Source organism: Coregonus lavaretus, assembly GCF_964263955.1.
Source record: "Coregonus lavaretus genome assembly, contig: HAP1_SCAFFOLD_656, whole genome shotgun sequence".
Lineage (NCBI taxonomy): Eukaryota > Metazoa > Chordata > Actinopteri > Salmoniformes > Salmonidae > Coregonus > Coregonus lavaretus.
Genome location: NW_028159049.1, coordinates 67646 through 83542, shown reverse-complemented (window position 1 = coordinate 83542; position 15897 = coordinate 67646). Strand labels below are relative to the sequence as shown.

Genomic DNA, 15897 nt, shown 5'->3' with positions numbered 1-15897 from the left:
GAGATGCTGACTAATATCTCTTTCTCTACACAGATTGAACTAGAGAGTGCCACCAACCTCCTGAATGAAGCCGAGGGGAAGAACATCAAGCTGAGCAAAGATGTCTCCACCCTCAGCGCCCAAGTCCAAGACACACAGGTACAAACACACAACACATCCTATTTGTTCTGTACTGCGTATTCAAGAAAGGATGCTAGCTAACATTTTATTTTCAGTGAGACATTAGCAACGGGACTCACTGTAACTGCTCTGTGTTGTTTAATGATGGTTTATGATATCCTGTATGTAACACTTGTTGCTCATTGGTTGGCGTTTGATACTGAACTTTGACCGTTGACTTTGTCTCTGCCTTCCTCAGGAGCTGCTGGCTGAGGAGACCCGTCAGAAGCTGCAATTCTCCACGAAGCTGCGTCAGATGGAGGACGACCGCAACAGTCTGCAGGAACAGCTGGAGGAGGAGGTGGAGGCCAAGAGGAACGTGGAGAGACACGTGTCCACCCTCAACATACAGGTCAGAGTTCACACACAGGGTCAGACACTGGAGTAAAATGGTAAAACCTCAGTGAGATGGATACTGCATGTCAAGAGATCCATCTTGTTACCATTTCAAGTGGACATTTCCTGTGCGTTATGTTCCCAAAACAAGAGATTGTAGTAGTCATTCAGAGTTAGCGTATTGGGACAGTCAAATACAGCATCCACTTAAGATGAAGACTAGCTGGAAATGAGAAGGTGTTCTCAGTCAACTAACCTGGTAAAATAACAGTTTAACAAAGAATAAAAACATGAAGAAAGGACGTTGATACACTTGTTTACACAATTTTCCTTGTGTCACCAGCTGTCAGACTCCAAGAAGAAGCTAGAAGAAATGGCCGGCAACAATGAGCTCCTGGAGGAGAGCAAGAAGCGTCTTCAGAGAGACCTGGAAGCGTCCAACACCCAGTTCGAGGAGAAGGCCTCGGCCTACGACAAGCTGGAGAAGACCAAGAACCGTCTGCAGCAGGAGCTGGAGGACATCCTCATGGACCTGGACAACCAGAGGACCATCGTCTCCAACCTGGAGAAGAAGCAGAAGAAGTTCGACCAGGTCAGTCAACCAACTGCAAAACTGGTTGACATAATATTATAATGATGGAAATGACACAATACCAACCAGTTTTGCCTGCTGGGTACAACAGACATATCAAAATGGCTGACACTAGTCAAAACAATTGTGACGCATGTTATGTTAAAGATAAACAGGGTGTAGGAGAATGTAAATAAGGAGAAATTGTTTACTTAAATCATGCATTAAAAAAAGACTTCTCTTTAACTACTTTTTCTTCTCTTGAAAGTCATATGAGCTTACCTTCTCCACTTCACACTTTCTTCCAGATGTTGGCAGAGGAGAAGACCATCTCCAGTAAGTACGCTGACGAGAGGGACCGTGCTGAGGCAGAGGCCAGGGAGAAGGAGACCAAGGCCCTGTCTCTGGCCCGTGCTCTGGAGGAGGCCCAGGACAGCCGGGAGGAGCTTGAGAGAGCCAACAAGGCCCTGAGGACTGAGATGGAAGACCTGGTCAGCTCTAAGGACGACGTGGGCAAGAGTGTGAGTGTGGACAATCAACTTCTCTGGAATCTATGGGCCAGTTTCCCGGATACCGATTAAGCCTAGTCCTGGACTAAAAGGATCTTTCAATGGAGTCTCTTTCCATGGAGATTGAGCATGATTTTTAATGCAGGACTAGGTTTAATCACTATTTTTAAAATGGCAATGTTCTAAAACCACCAATAGGTGGCAGGCATGTCCACAACTTTTTCTCACCCACCCACCCCTCCATCCCCTCCATCCCCTCCATCCTATCCATCCTATCCATCCTATCCATCCTATCCATCCCATCCATCCTATCCGTAGGTCCATGAGCTGGAGAAGGGGAAGCGTGGGCTGGAGGCCCAGGTGGAGGAGATGAAGACCCAGCTGGAAGAGCTGGAGGACGAGCTGCAGGCTGCAGAGGATGCCAAGCTGCGTCTGGAGGTCAACATGCAGGCCCTGAAGGCCCAGTTCGACCGGGACCTGGTGGGACGTGACGAGATGGGAGAGGAGAAGAAGAGACAGCTCATAAAGCAGGTAGGGAAAGAGGGAAAACTGTAAAGAGGAAATGCCGCCATTTTGTTACACAGAAAAGGGGTAGGTTCATGGCTTAACTCTCCAGGATGTTCAAGCCACTCTTGAGCTATACAATAATGACATATTCACAGCAACAAATGATGTTGCTGAATTGAGCTTGTGCTCAGCCTTTGCTTTCTGCATGTGTGGTCCCCAGGTGCGTGAGTTGGAGACAGAGCTAGAGGACGAGAGGAAGCAGAGAGCCACGGCGGCAGGAGCCAAGAAGAAGCTGGAGGGAGACTTGAAGGACCTGGAGGGACAGATCGAGATGTCCAACAAGGGACGCGACGAAGCCATCAAACAGCTGCGCAAGATCCAGGTGAGTGGAAGTGAACAATGATACTGTAACACATGACCTTACAGTGATACTGTTATGTTATGGTTATGTAGCATTATGACAGCCTATTCCTTATTTAGTCATATGTAGTAAGTCTTATGTAGCCTTATGTAACTGACATTCATGGTGTAAAATGAATACAGCTAGTGTGAGATTTGGCTATGTCTTTGACAATACCCCTTATAAAGCATTATGAAAGCCTTATGATGCCTTATAATATCATTATGTCATTCCATCTCCAGGCTCAGATGAAGGACTTCCAGAGGGAGCTGGAAGATGCCCATGCAGCCAGAGAAGAGGTGCTGGGTACGGCCAAGGAGAGCGAGAGGAAGGCCAAGAGTCTGGAGGCTGAGCTCATGCAGATTCAGGAGGTAACGTAGCCTGGCTCCCTGTAAATAGCATGGCAAAGTGTGAAATGACACTCTATTCCCTATATAGTGCACTACTTTTGACCAGAGTGCTATTGTGTGTGTAGGAGCTGGCTGCTGCTGAGAGGGCACGGAAACAAGCAGAGGCCGAGCGGGATGAGCTCTCCGACGAACTGGCCAGCAACACCTCTGGAAAGTAAGTAGAACATTTACTAAATTAGTGTGATGTTAATAGCATTATAATGCCTCTTGTATTTCACAATTGTTCCTCAGTCAAATGAGTGGAATTAATTGGAAACAGTGAATTGAACGCAGCATTAGATGGTGGTGTGGTGTAGTGAAGCATTGTGTGATTGATTAATTGATTGAATTTATTTGACAATTTGTAAAATTGGGCACTCCAATTAAGAAAATCATCAAGGATAACACAATAAAGCTTAACAACTTATTTCCATTTGGTCCTTTTGAAGAGGAAAGGGGGAACGGGGAATGCAACAAGGTTAGGTGGTAATTGTAATGGCAACAGACAATGACAGACAGAAATTGTTGTTTGTTTCATAACATGAGAAAAGTTGTACAATTTAATTTCCTATTAAAAAACTATGGACAGGTACATCTCCCTTTTCTCACATACCCTTAATATATAAAACAATCAATCCCTAATATATACAAGACAATCACCATATAATAAACAACAGGCACCAAAAGGCAGACCATATGCTATCCTGGGTATTTCCTTCTCAGGCACATACTATAATCTTACGACTCACTTTTTGGACATGCTACTATTTAGCCATTTTTTCATTGAGAACTTGAAACTACCTATGGTGGTTATTAGTTTCAAATTCTTCAGAAGACTATTCCAAAGAATGGCAGCTGAAACATGTGGTGGTGTAGTGGAGCATTAATTGTGTGACTGAAACGTTGTGTGGTGGTGTAGTGGAGCATTGTGTGACTGAAACATTGTGTGGTGGTGTAGTGAAGCATTGTGTGACTGAAACATTGTGTGGTGGTGTAGTGAAGCATTGTGTGACTGAAACATTGTGTGGTGGTATAGTGAAGCATTGTGTGACTGAAACATTGTGTGGTGGTATAGTGAAGCATTGTGTGACTGACTGTTTCCTGTGTGCTGTTTCCAGGTCAGCCCTGTCTGATGAGAAGCGTCGTCTGGAGGCTAAGATCTCCCAGCTGGAGGAGGAGCTGGAGGAAGAGAGCAGCAACATGGAGATCCTCAACGACAGACTGAGGAAGAGCACTCAACAGGTTAGACTGGCAGGATCCATCCTCCTAATGACCTTAAACACACTGTGACCACACCTTAACACACTAGGACCATACCTTGACCTTTTATCAACCATGCTTTGAACACTCATTGACCACACTTTCAACACTCATTGACCACCTCTTGGACACACATTGACCATATCTTTAACCCTCAGTGACCACATCTTGACCACTCTTCAAACTCAGGTGGACCAGCTGAACAACGAGCTGCAGACGGAGCGCACCACCTCCCAGAAGAACGAGAGTGCCCGGCAGCAAATGGAGAGGCAGAACAAGGACCTAAAGGCCAAGCTGCAGGAGATGGAGAACCAGGTCAGAGATAATAGATTTACTGAGATAGGACTGCCGGGGGTTTCTCCCCATTGAGAAAATATTAAGTGTCCCTACTTTCCGGTCTGTCTCAGTGGGCGTGTAGTGTACCGTTGTGCCAATGTAATGAATTGTGGGGTCTCGGTTTCTATCATCTCTGATAAGGTCAAGTCCAAGTTCAAGTCGTCCATCACCGCCCTGGAGGCCAAGGTGGCTCAGCTGGAGGAGCAGGTAGAGCAGGAGAGCAGGGACAAGCAGGCTGTAGCCAAGGGCCTGCGCCAGAAGGAGAAGAAGCTGAAGGATCTGATGATCCAGGTGGAGGACGAGAGGAAACAGGCCGAGCAGTACAAGGAACAGGTATACTGTTGTGTCATGCTGATGCCAGTCTTATGTCATATGAACACCCTCTTCTTCCTTTCTGCTAATGGCAGTTATGACACTCTTATGAACCCCTCTCCTCCTCTCTCCTCCCCAGGCAGAAAAGGGCAACACGCGGATGAAGCAGCTGAAGCGCCAGCTGGAGGAGTCGGAGGAGGAGTCTCAGCGCATCACGGCTGCCCGCAGGAAACTGCAGAGGGAGCTGGACGAGGCCACCGAGGCTAATGATGCCATGAGCCGCGAGGTCAACTCCCTCAAGAGCAAACTCAGGTACAGTGTGACCCATGACCCCAGAGTCAGGGTGGTGTCTTTGGCAAGAGTCCCTGCTCCTGACCCCTATCCTGTATACTATAGTTTCACTGTGCTCAAATCACTCGATAGAAAAGGATGATCACACCCCAAATCAAGGCAGGTCCAATATATCACACAGAGTAGTTTCACAACAACCACACTGAAATTTCACATAATCACCAATTAGCCAACCACAATTAAATATTCTCCCAATAGGCAAAGGAGCATAATGTACCCTTTTGGGGCTTGCAGATAACAAGTTGAACACTGTACTACAGTATATCTGTTTCCAACACCATGGTGTGTCCTCTGGAAATCAAAGCCTTTCTTGAATCTTTATTGCAGAGGCAACCCAATCCCAGAACCCAAGGAGTAACGTAGCAGGTACCTCTGCGTTCAGAAGTTACCCCGTTTATCACCATTTCATTTTAACTTTCCATAACTTACCCCCATGCACTCTTGTCCAACTGACTGTGCCATTTCTCCGCCTGAAAGAGTGAAATATGGTTAATCGGTCAATATATTCAATAGAGCTCATCTGATAGAGCTCATAGTCTGAAACAGTGCAAGAAAAGTGTATTGCACTTCCATTGTGTTCTTTCTACCACTGGTGACCATATTTTTCTCCATGCTTGGTTTATTTGCCCTAAACCAAACTCATTTCTCTGTGTCTGTCTAGCCTGGTTCCAGATCTGTTTTTGCTGTCTTGCCAAATCCTATGGTCTCCGATGACCATCGGAGTTGACAATACAGCACAAACAGTTCTGGGACCAGGCTAGCGTCTGTCTAGACAGGAGTCAAATGAGTTAAAGATATAACCGGCCGGCGTGCAGCGTGCCTACTGTTACTATAACATCTCACTCATTCTGCATTTCAGCGATGCCATTTCATCTTCCTCGTGTTCAACACGAGTGTTTTTTACCCAAGTCTAACAAAACGTAGTAGACAAGTTACATTCAATTATGTAGTTTGAGCTTAATAGACCATTGTGGTCCCACTTTAAATGAAGGACAACTTATAAAGGCTTTATATAGCATGCAAAAGGCCTCATAAGAACTACATAAAGGCTTCAGAAACATCTATAAGCGTATGTCATACTCTATAAATGGTGTATAAAGGGTGACGTAACAATTCCCAGTGTAGGGTGAATTGCCAAATGTGACATAACGCACTATGTATGTTTATACACCATTTATAGTATGACATACGCTCATAGATGATTTGTGAAGTATTTATGTAGTGCTTATGAAGCCTTTATGTATGCTATAGAAAGCCTTTATAAGTTGTACTTTGTTTAAAGTGGGACCATTATTGTAATAAGATGTCAAAACTGTATTAACAGTGACGATCACAACCTGTCTGGTAGGTATTGTTAGACATCCATTTTAACTTTTGTTAATCAAAATGGTGGACAAAGGTAGAGTGATATACAGACGCAGACAATGGGACCAAAAAGTCTTTCAACATTGTCCTGAGGTTACCAGGAAACCTAGACTAGTCTTGCCCATAGCGCTTCTCATCTGTGCGTGTTTGTGTATTTGTATGTGTGTCCTGTGTTTGTGTGTCTTGCATCGGTGCTGTCTGTCTGTCTGTCTGTGTTTCAGGCGCGGGACCGAGCCCTCCTTCAGCAGCGCACCACGCCGTGTCGGAGGAAGCACCCGGAGAGGGGTCATCGATGACGCGTCAGAAGAAGACGGGGACTCACAGGGGGACTACAACGGAACCAAGTCTGTTGAGTAGAAGAGGCCAAAACCATCCAATCAAATTCAGTATTACAATCATCCAACCAATCAGACTCAGTATTACTGTATGCACCTGTGCCAAACAGACCCGCTTTACCAAATAACACACAAGTAACTTCAACCTTACTCTTTCTTTCATATTACTTCCAAATATGATTCTCTATATCAGTCACATATCGACTGCCTTCTCGTTCAGAGCACATAAGGCTTTTCACAATTCAAAACAGACAAAATGGAGGCATAAGAGACAAAGGCGTAATAATGAATTTAGTTTCATTTTAGTGCCTGGGATGTTAGTGTGATTTGTTGTTCTTTTGCTACACTGTTTTGTACTGCACTGAATTACTTGTCCCTACGATACTTCCTTTGCTTAATGTTGTACCCCTCAAAGGTACGTAGGTTACATGTTGTTCCTTATACTCCTTTTGCCTGGAAGGATAAATCCAGGTGTTACTATTCGTCACTTTAATTAATTATAATTTATAGGCATCACATTGTATTTCTAGATTTATACATCTAGCGGTCATGTAAATCTATAATTCTATTTCTATGAGGACATTATGACATGCCCCTTCTTCTACACTGCTGTTAACTTTTTAGATTGTTATAGAAGAAGGTCAATGCAGGCAGATTGTATACTATGGTAAATGGTATACCCACCCAGCTAAAAAATAACTGATGTAGTCCAAATGTATTTTGTTTGTATTCAGAATAGCTGCCCCAATATTGGTGCACGGTTGCAACCATAGCAACTGTTCTGTTTTGTCTGTGGTAAGGACAGTGAATCGACCATATATATTTCATACTTTGGAATATTTTTCTGACTGTCAAGTATGGACAGCAGAACACCTTTCTACTTTTATAAACAAAACCAAAGTCACCCCTTTTTCCTATCAGACTTTTCTTGTTCCTAAATTCTAATATAAAATGATATATATATTAGTATCAACAAGACAGATACATTTTAGGTTGGTGTACCTCGCCATTGACATCTTGTTAGAAAGTAGAACATCATCAGCAGGAATAGTGTCATGCCATCAAGGCCATTTTGTGTATGTCCAGATGCATATTCAACAAAAATATTTTTTGGTTTTACCCGCCACTGGTCACCTTTACAACATTTTGTCTTGTTTTTACTCAATTGACGTTTACATGCCACTTCTTCAATCTATAAATTGTGGAACCACCTGCACGAGAAATAAAAGAGTGAAAAAGTAACCCTCCTCCTCTCCTATATGTCTGTCTCCACACATCCTGAATGATATTGCCAAAAGCATGTTTAGAATGTTCATTTTATGTGTTCATTTTGATACAAAAGGGATTGCAAACCAACAGGTCAAAAGGTAGAGCACCTCAGGTGCATACATTTCAATGTAAGTCCAGACAGAAGTTAGTATGTTAGTAACACACCCACAAACGGTTGCCAACGGTTACATGTACAGTTGTAAGAGAAGCTCTACAAATGGTACTTCCTGGTCCCTAGTTCATACACAACAGCAGAATACTTCCAGAAGACCTGCTGCTGTAACATCAGAGTTGTTTTGTATACATATTATCCTGGTCTCAAATCTGTATGTGTTCTAGCCAACTCCTTTATCACGAACATGATAGGGGAATTGGATAAAGCACATATGGATGGAGCCAATATAAACCAATGATATAAACACATTGTTACTAAGTACAAGCGTTCTCTCTGTTGTTGAGTAGTAACATGCCCTACGGTCATATCCATCCTTGATATCAGACTATTGCTCCTCATTGGAAAGACATATAAGGCTAAAACATTATCTTTTAAACAGTACGTAATGAATTCCAAGAAGTCACAAATCCACCAGAATTCAGATATCCACCATTAACAGTGTAACCAAGGCATCATCATCATCATCATCATCATCCATAATAGTTTCGGAAATATAGTATGAACTGTGCTTTATCGCTTAACTCTATTCAGTAAAATCGAACTCTATTCTGTCAAATCTATTAAGATCTATTATTGCTATTTTGTCATCTTTGATAGTTCCCTGATCTGATATAAGATCAGTCTTTTGACAGGAAGTCTGGGTTGACTGAACTGCTCAAACTGAACCAAGGCTGTCTTTAGGCCTCTTTCTATTAGAAACATCTATAATATAGATTCTATAGTATAGAGTCTATACATTCAGCAGTGCAGTGGTACCTCCTAACTCTCCAACTCATAAAAAACTAAGAACATATACAAACGGAGAGAAGAAATCTAAACAAACTTAAAAACACTGATAAAGTTGCCATTTCTTCAACTGTGGTAACAGAAAGAAACGTCTTTGCCAAAGACCTAAGCTACATTTGCGATTCTCAGAAGTTAACTCGATGCACTTTCTCTGTTCCTATATCTTGCCTACCCTATAAAACATTCTGCAAATGCAAGACAGGGTATAGACTAGTCTGTGCATTTCTCACAGATAATACTTGTTCAAGTTACCAGGTAGAAGACCTTTAAAATAAACTATATTCGTACATTAATAAACCATTGACCTGTAAAGTAGTAGTACCCATAACAAACGTCAGACTATCCTTTGCTTTTACAGCAGATGACAATAACGCAGCACAAAGAGAGGAATAATACCCATTCTCCAAAAGGTAAAGCTAGTCTAACTTACCATCTCCGACACTTTACATATATAGCCTCTATAAGCACGAGGCTTAGCTACGAACGGACATGTGCGATTATGATCAGAGGGCTAGACATACAGAAGAAACTATGACTAGGCAAAACTTACATGTGGAGGTACTGATACATTGATAAAAGGCAGCAATGGCTAAATGCTAACACCACCAACTGTCGACCAACTTCACTCTTCTGCTACCGTTGGCACACCAAGAATCCAAGATGGCGTCCGATCAGAGAACGTGGGTACAAGGACAGGGTGTGGGGTATGGGGGGGGGTTAGTGGCATAGTAGCAGGGTTGGGGTAGTAGTAGCAGGACTTGGGTTCAGAGGTCAAGGGATCAGCAGGAGGACATGCAGCGAGGTCAAGGAATCCTCCCTTATATTATTCATTAAAAAAATAAAAGCTGTAGAGTAGCATCGTGACGCGGCGGTTCTTCTCAGCAGAGTCCATGCAGCAAATAAGTGGGGAAAGGGAGCGGCTTTCTGGTACATAGTTCAGAGTTTGACTGAGGTGTGAGGATGTTCAGCTGGTAGTGTAGTGAGAGGGGGACACCGTTTAAAGCCCTACTGCTGGGTAGTACAGTCTGGTGCAGGGGTGTGAAGGTAGAGGGGGAGGGGGGCAGGGGAGGCCCTCGTTTCATAGCAGGATCTTGACTCCCCCTGATGGTGACTGGGAGCCATGGGAGTGGGAGGAGACTCCCCGAGGAGGCGCAGGTCCAAACTCTAACCGCTTCACCAAACTGAAAGACAGAACGTCTACCATGATGAGCAACACGTAAATCCACAACTTCATTTTCATGTAGAACATCAGACAGAATTTTAAGAGGAACAGAACAACAACAGATCCCACCCAGTTCATGTTCATTAGTCGTAGGATACTTAGTTGATTTCTCAGACCAGTATAAGTCTAAATGGAGAGTAAAGTAGTTTTTAGTCCAGATGTCTGGCTATCTTGAGATGAATGCACTAGCTGTGGGTCGCTCTGGATGGGAGCATCTGCTAAATGTTGTGCCATGTACACTGAGTATACAAAACATGACCAACAGCTGCTCTTTCAATGACATAGACTGACCAGGTGAACGCTATGATCCCTTATTGATGTCACTTGTTAAATCCACTTCGATCAGTGTAGATGAAGGGGAGGAGACAGGTTAAAGAAGGATTTTTAAGCCTTTAGACAATTGAGACATGGACAGTGTATGTGTGCCATTCAGAGGGTGAATGGGCAAGGCAAAAAATGTAAGTGCCTTTGAACGGGGTATGGTAGTAGGTGCCAGGCGCACCGGTTTGTGTCAAGAACTGCTATGCTGCTGGGTTTTTCACGCTCAACAGTTTCCTGTGTGTATCAGGAATGGTCCACCACCCAAAGGACATCCAGCCAACTTGGCACAACTGTGGGAAGCAACGTGGGCCAGCATCCCTGTGGAACTCTTTCAACACCTTGTAGAGTCCATGCACCCACACATTGAGGCTGTTCTGAGGGCAAAAGGGGGTGCAGAAGGTGTTCCTAATGTTTGGTATACTCAGGGTATATTATGTATTTTATGCATTAATTGGTTGTGTTTTGATTTCTGTTTGGACCCCAGGAAGAGTAGCCACTGCCTCGGCAGCAGCTAATTGGGAATCCTAATAAATACTACTACTAAGTAAGCTTAATCTAGATACACACAACCAGACAGAAATATATAAAAATATATGATTTTCAGAAATAAATAAATGGTTTTCTCATTGTGACCTATTTACCTGTCGTAGTGTGGAGGGCTCATGCTGAAGGCCTGGATCTCTGTGCCCCCCTCTATAGCAGAGGGGGTACCGGGACCCGCCGGAAGAGACGGTCTGTTCGGCGACGTGTCGTATACGAAGTCTCGACAAGACGCCAACTTGGACTCCAGGTTCTAGAGCGATCAAGAGAGGAAATAAGTTGTATTACTGTCTCTGAGACCATCATAGACACAGAAATGGAGATACGTTAAAAAGGAAAATTCCAAACAAATACCAGTTTTCCTTTAAACCATTAAATTAGAGTTATATTTTATTATATGCATCATTGAAGGTTCATGGTGATGTTATGAGGGTGGTATTAAATGCATAGGTCCCATTAAGACAATGTTTCTACACAGTTTCTTACCCCGACTTTTCTTAGGAGCTCCCCGACGATGTTGAGTGCAGATATGCGAGCCGACGTAGTCAGGGGAGATCCTGTTAGGTTATCCCCTAAACACAAACACATTTAGCACATATCACAACATCAAACTACAGCTACTAAGGCACAGAGTTTCTAATCCCAGAGGCGCAACATCGCAAGACTTCCGGGAACACTTGCAAAACAGACCAAACAGACTAGGCCAGGGTTTGGTGGAAAATGATTATTTAGTTGTTATTTTTCTCAATCTAAATGCACAACCTAGATTCGAGCCAATGTCTTAAGTAGTTCAACATGTTATATTACTCCAACCTCGTGAAAGTGACAAACTGACACTTTTTCCATTTACGTCAAAAACAACTTTATATCGAAGGAGTGCCGTTGATTTGACGGCCTGCTCATGCGCAGTTCGGCGCAAGACAACCGTTAAACCCGATGACATGTTTCTAAGCATGAGCTTAGCTAGCCAACGTCGCCACGACATCGCCTCCAAGTGTGATCGGGGATTTCTATTAAACAAGCATTTTTAGCTTATCTTCATACTGTACTGTCTTTGACTAAGGAATTAACTAGCATTCCATCATCATTAAACTATCAAAATAACAACATTATCTTAAAATTGAGGATAAAGTAATATGTCATTATTACAGTTTAACCCACAACACAGCCACCATTGGTCTCACCCACCTCGACGAATGCTTGACGCTGGGGTTGCTGGGAATGTACCAAGTGGTTTGGAGGGGGTGGTCGGTATGGTGGAGCGTGAAGATGATTCGGTCCTGTCTGTCTCCTTGGAGATGCTACTGGGGGGGCGTCGCTCCTGGACCTGCTGTACGGCTAGCTCCTGTCGTAAATCTGCCCAACACAGAGAGAGAAGAGACAACAGATCAGATCTCAATACTGAGGACATTTGTGACATTGATACTACAGTACAAATAAGGAAAAAGTCAATACAAGTCATCACTAATTCGCAATGGAAGTCCCACCTACTTCCTGGTTCAAGTTTTTGAATGGGCTTCAAGCGTATATATCATCAAATTCATGAAAACGTGGTCATTTAAGATACTGTACTGTATATGTAAAATGATATTCGTATTCGTGGATTAATCTACTTTTAACTGATGCCTTTAATGAAGGTTTTCGATTGCGTTTTTCCCCCTTAATCGAAAACCTTCATAAAAGGCATTGGGTAAAGGTAAATTAATCCGCAAATACAATTATATATATATATATATCTTAAAATGACCTCACTTTCTTGAACATGATGATATATAAGCTTGAAGACCATTAAAACAACAGTATGGGACTTGAACCAGGAAGTAGGCTGGACTTTTATAGAATATATAAACAGTAGCTTCTAATAACCTGCTGTAAATTCTACACATAATGCCAGACTCATAATTCCGCATTCGCTCTGCTTACTTTTTGAGAAATACAATGGGCAAGGCTGGATCGAGCTGATATTACAATGTCAGTTAATCAACTATCAAATTACGCATATTTTCAAAACTGGAAACTAAATCTGGCAAAATCAGCAGTTCTTGATTAGAACATGAAATGAAAACCCTTTGAGTTTCTCGTTCCACTGACTCACCTCTGGCTTCTCTCTCTCTCCCACACACACAGAAACATACTGACCCCCATCTCCACCCCTCCTCACACACACACACACAAACCTCTGGCCTCATCCTTTAGTCTCTGGACAGACTCCAGAAGGTTCTCCTTTTCGTCCAGCTCACTCTCCAGGAAGGCGTTCCTCTCGATCACGTGGTTCATCCTCTGCTCAAAGTCCTCCAGGGACATGATGGTCGCCCTGGGAGACAGGACATTGGTCAGTCAGTTACTATGGTTACGTCTTAAATTACATCCTATCCTACAGGGTGAGAGGAAGGACAGACATGGTTGAATCTGTATGTAGGCCTATGACGTTTGTGACAAACTGGGTACACATTGGCTAGACACACGCCAATCTCATTAGGGTGATTGGATAAAGAAGTGTCAGACAGACACTTCAGAGTTACAATACAATGACAATACAGCAGAGACAGGCTTGTTTACATAGTTATTTGAAGTCCCTCATCAACATAACAACAATCAGTGTCATTTACGCAACAATCACAACAACCAAGTCGAGGTCAAAGTGTCCAGACTGACCTCTTGGCCCTCTCCAGGTCATCGTTGGACTGCTCCAGCTCTCTGATGTACTTCTGGAGTTGGTCCTTGACCGCTGTGGTCTCTTCCAGGTCTCCCTCCAACGTTGAGATCTGCCTAAATGCTTCAGAGTGCTGCGCCTCATACTTCTCCTACAAAAACACAGAACACTTCTTTCTGATGCATGTCTGCTGCTCATTTGTGGTTTTAGATGACGTTCTCCCTCACCCTTCTTCATGGCCTTGTCCCTGACTGTCCCCCAGGCCCCAGCAATTAAGGCTTTTAGCACAATCAAGTATTCACTGACTAACCTTCCCTCGGGACTCAGCAGTACAAATAGTTGCTCAGAAGTCAGCTGCTCCGTGGTGGTGAACACACAGGGCCTCTGGTGATAGTGGCTATGATTTGGTGATGCTAGTGTGGGTACTACTAGACAACTCAAGACACAGGAGGCGCCTTCAAGTCTACTAAAACATACAGAATATGGTGCCCAACCTTTACGTGACGGGATGCAGAGTATACACGAGAATATGACATGTGGCGATGCAAGACTAGTGTTGGCCTTGACAATACAGGTGTTCTAGGTTCTAACCTGGATGTTCTCCAGTTCCATGCGTAGACGGTTGTTGTTGGACAGAAGTTCTCTGTTCCGTGCTTCACACTGCTTCAGCTCAGTCTCCAGCTCCGCCTCATAGTCCCTACTCATTTGCTGGAACTCCTGCAACTCCTCCTGTGCCTCCTCAGCCCTGGACACAAACATACATCAAAAACATGTCTAACCTACATAGCTAAGCTATATAGAAGGAAGTCGCCAATTAATTCTGATCTAGGATTAGATTCCATTTTCTCACCGTTACAGGGTGAGGTTAGGATGGTCATGGCTAGAAGGGATCCAGCTTTTGTCAAATTTAGGAAAAGGTTTATGGTTGGCTAAAACGCGTTAATTTGACAAAAGCTGGATCCCTTCTAGCCATGACCGGTTAGGACTGATGTATGGTAAACACTTCCTAGATCTACACTTACAGACAACTTCAGAGATTTAGATTCGGATTGTTTCACTTCTATCTATTAACCACACATCTAGGCCAACCGGTCTGGCTACTAGCTACCAACCATTGGTAGAATTCCTTACCTTTGCTGGTGTTTGTCTGACTGCTCCTTCCAGAAACTCAGCTCTTCTTCTATGGACCCAAATTTGTGCATCTTGGGCTCCCCCATGTCTAATGTTACAGCTGACTATGGTTTCACAAAACCTAGTAAAACATCTAAAGTAAAGAAGGAACATAGCACTGGTCATGTTGAGGCAGGTTCATTGTTTGTCTAGCTAGCTCTAGCTAGCTAGTTATGGAGATCAATTAACCATGCCATGGAATGCACGATTCTTGCATGCATGTTGACACTTAAAAGTTAGCCTAGTAAGGTTAGCTAAGTAACGTTACCTAGCTAGTTAACTAACTGTATGTTTTTTTTTTACAGCCCGTTGGAATGTCCAGTTTGATCAGATAACTATTCAGTTTCTTTAGCTAGCCTAATCAATCAATAAATTAAGATGTTGGCTAGCTAACTAACTTGGCTAACCTTAATTAATTAGCTAACTAGCTAGCTAGTTTAGCGACATCACAACCATTAACAGTACGTGAATAACGGATAAACTGTTGTGCAATAGACGATAGTGAAGATTTCTGACTTTCAGAAAGTAAAATATACGCCAGAATGCTTACCTGAATGCTGATAGCTAAGAAAATGTATTATTACCTACCTAGCTAACAGTAGATCAATAACATGGCTAGCAAAACGCTATCAGGAAATAAACTGCCCATCTACCCAAATCCAAACCATTACATCCCCGCGTTTACAGCACGCCATTGGTGGATTGAAAGGATGACGCAAAGCGCAGGTATTTCAACCAATCAAGTTATATTTCCTGGAAGACTGTGGCTGTGGACAACGGGGTTCACTTTATTAGTCATATGGTGCACCGTTACAAGTTATAAGAAATTCAATGCGAGTTATGTAGTAAATAAACTGTGTGGACACAAACAAAGGTTTAGATTTGCTAAACCAATTTCCCACTAGAAGAGTGGGAACATTTCACGATTTTA

At 43.2% G+C, this 15897-nt stretch overlaps 2 protein-coding genes across 4 annotated transcripts in view; one reads left to right on the top strand and one right to left on the bottom strand.

The window, feature by feature from the left end:
• LOC311123323 (myosin-11-like) overlaps positions 1-8072 on the top strand; it is a 43595-nt gene extending 35523 nt beyond the window's left edge. For 2 of the 3 annotated variants that reach the window (XM_084197588.1, XM_084197587.1), the window contains 13 exons: positions 34-138; positions 359-511; positions 839-1087; positions 1375-1587; positions 1894-2106; positions 2303-2464; positions 2725-2853; positions 2958-3046; positions 3990-4113; positions 4321-4446; positions 4609-4800; positions 4919-5091; positions 6717-8072. In XM_084197588.1, coding sequence (XP_084053714.1) covers positions 34-138; positions 359-511; positions 839-1087; positions 1375-1587; positions 1894-2106; positions 2303-2464; positions 2725-2853; positions 2958-3046; positions 3990-4113; positions 4321-4446; positions 4609-4800; positions 4919-5091; positions 6717-6852 — 2064 coding nt within the window. In that variant the 3' untranslated portion in view covers positions 6853-8072. Of the gene's footprint in view, positions 1-33; positions 139-358; positions 512-838; positions 1088-1374; positions 1588-1893; positions 2107-2302; positions 2465-2724; positions 2854-2957; positions 3047-3989; positions 4114-4320; positions 4447-4608; positions 4801-4918; positions 5092-5457; positions 5497-6716 lie in introns of all 3 variants that reach the window. The other variant, XM_084197589.1, reaches the window with a different exon arrangement.
• Positions 8073-8128: 56 nt separating this feature from the next.
• Positions 8129-15609, bottom strand: LOC311123312 (nuclear distribution protein nudE homolog 1-like). Its single transcript, XM_084197572.1, has 9 exons — positions 15555-15609; positions 14928-15060; positions 14388-14541; positions 13799-13947; positions 13321-13457; positions 12332-12499; positions 11630-11715; positions 11245-11396; positions 8129-10241 (listed from the first exon to the last, which is right to left on the bottom strand). The coding sequence occupies exons 2-9, from the start codon at positions 15011-15013 to the stop codon at positions 10139-10141; spliced, it is 1035 nt and encodes a 344-aa protein (XP_084053698.1). The 5' UTR covers positions 15014-15060; positions 15555-15609; the 3' UTR covers positions 8129-10138.
• Positions 15610-15897: the final 288 nt, after the last annotated feature.

Coding starts and splice junctions, on each gene's coding strand:
- LOC311123312 (XM_084197572.1), bottom strand. CDS start 15,013: ATGGGGGAGCCCAAGATGCACAAATTTGGGTCCATAGAAGAAGAGCTG. Junction 11,397..11,629: donor AGCTCCTAAGAAAAGTCGGG/GTAAGAAACTGT, acceptor TGATCGCTCTAG/AACCTGGAGTCCAAGTTGGC. Junction 10,242..11,244: donor AGCCCTCCACACTACGACAG/GTAAATAGGTCA, acceptor TCTGTCTTTCAG/TTTGGTGAAGCGGTTAGAGT.